Source organism: Anopheles aquasalis, chromosome 2, assembly GCF_943734665.1.
Source record: "Anopheles aquasalis chromosome 2, idAnoAquaMG_Q_19, whole genome shotgun sequence".
Taxonomy (NCBI): Eukaryota; Metazoa; Arthropoda; class Insecta; order Diptera; family Culicidae; genus Anopheles; species Anopheles aquasalis.
In genome coordinates, this window is record NC_064877.1 from 4,340,001 (window position 1) to 4,341,215 (window position 1,215).

Consider the following 1,215-nt stretch of genomic DNA (forward strand, 5'->3'; position numbering starts at 1 on the left):
TTCCTTATCGGAGGGTCTTCCCCGTCGGAAAGTTAACCAAGTTCCATGTTTTCGGTGGCCTTTGCAGGACAAGTGCGCTCTGAATTGCATGGAGAAGTTTCTGAAGATGAACCAACGCATTTCCCAGCGGTTTCAGGAGTTCCAGATGCTGGCCAACGAGAATGCAATCGCCGCTGCGCAAAAGTTGGGAGTCAAGTGAGCTCGATGAACCATTTTATTGGCTGGTAGTGAATATTCGTATGTAGAGAGTAATAAAAGGTTGAACAAAAGGAGTAATGGTTTATGATAAGACCTTATGTGCTAGAGAATGATTAAACTCGGAGCGAAGCTTGATATCAGGCATCCGGGAATCCCTCGGATTCGGTGATGAGGGCGTGTTCCAGGATGACCCTGCCTTCCTTGTATCTGAAACGGATGTACCGTCGTTAAAGCAAACGGAGGGGAAGAACCAATCTGGACCTACTTTTGTGTTTCCTCCGTCGCGAACTCGTACATCCAGCCCAGTTTAGCCTTGCAGTTCTTGCACATCACGTCCCTGACCATGTGGCGACCCGTGAGCATCACCCGATCTTGCACCTGTGAGTAGGTCAGATTGACGACCCGTTTGAAGAGGTATGCCCGACCTGAAAATGAAGAGAACGATTGTAGAACACGAGCCAAAACTCGACTCAGGGGAGTTTACCCGTGGCTCCTGTAAATCTGGTGCTGATCAGCTCCCGTTTGTTGGTCAAATTGGTTTCACAAGCGGCACAGTTGTACAGCTTTTGGCCGCCGATGTGGTCGAGAAACACTTTACCCATTTTCAGGCCGAGAAACGAGCGAATTAGCCTTTAAACGAATTCTTTGTTTCTTTGCAGACGAAAGTTGTTTTCATTTGTGACGAACAAAACAACCAACGGAGCCGCTGAAAACAGCTGACGAGGGCGGCTGGTTTGGTTAATCAGCCGCCCGGATACTAGAGGCTCGCGTGGATGACGATTTCTTTTGAATTTTAACGTGCACACGTGCATTTATCATTTATTTTTAATTATAGGAGTATAACGCTACTCCTCAGCTGATTCAATAGTTTCTGACACTACGATACGATTTATATTTTAAAGGAAACGGAACAATTGGATGCATTTCTGTTTCGTGCCTTTCGTGCGGTCAACGAAAGTTGAACAATGGTGCCCCCCTCTCAACACAAGCAGCATAAGTGCGGAGCAATCAATGTTT

The 1,215-nt window shown here is 46.7% G+C and overlaps 2 protein-coding genes across 2 annotated transcripts in view; one reads left to right on the plus strand and one right to left on the minus strand.

Moving 5' to 3' along the window:
- LOC126580929 (mitochondrial import inner membrane translocase subunit Tim9) overlaps positions 1 to 291 on the plus strand; it is a 654-nt gene extending 363 nt beyond the window's left edge. Inside the window, exon 3 of the mRNA XM_050244280.1 lies at positions 68 to 291. Within this exon, the coding sequence (XP_050100237.1) occupies positions 68 to 199 (132 nt within the window). The 3' untranslated portion in view covers positions 200 to 291. The remainder of the gene's footprint in view (positions 1 to 67) is intronic.
- On the minus strand, positions 201 to 876 carry LOC126580927 (protein yippee). Its single transcript, XM_050244279.1, has 3 exons — positions 683 to 876; positions 464 to 623; positions 201 to 405 (listed from the first exon to the last, which is right to left on the minus strand). The coding sequence occupies exons 1-3, from the start codon at positions 798 to 800 to the stop codon at positions 336 to 338; spliced, it is 348 nt and encodes a 115-aa protein (XP_050100236.1). The 5' UTR covers positions 801 to 876; the 3' UTR covers positions 201 to 335.
- Between the last annotated feature and the right edge of the window lie 339 nt (positions 877 to 1,215).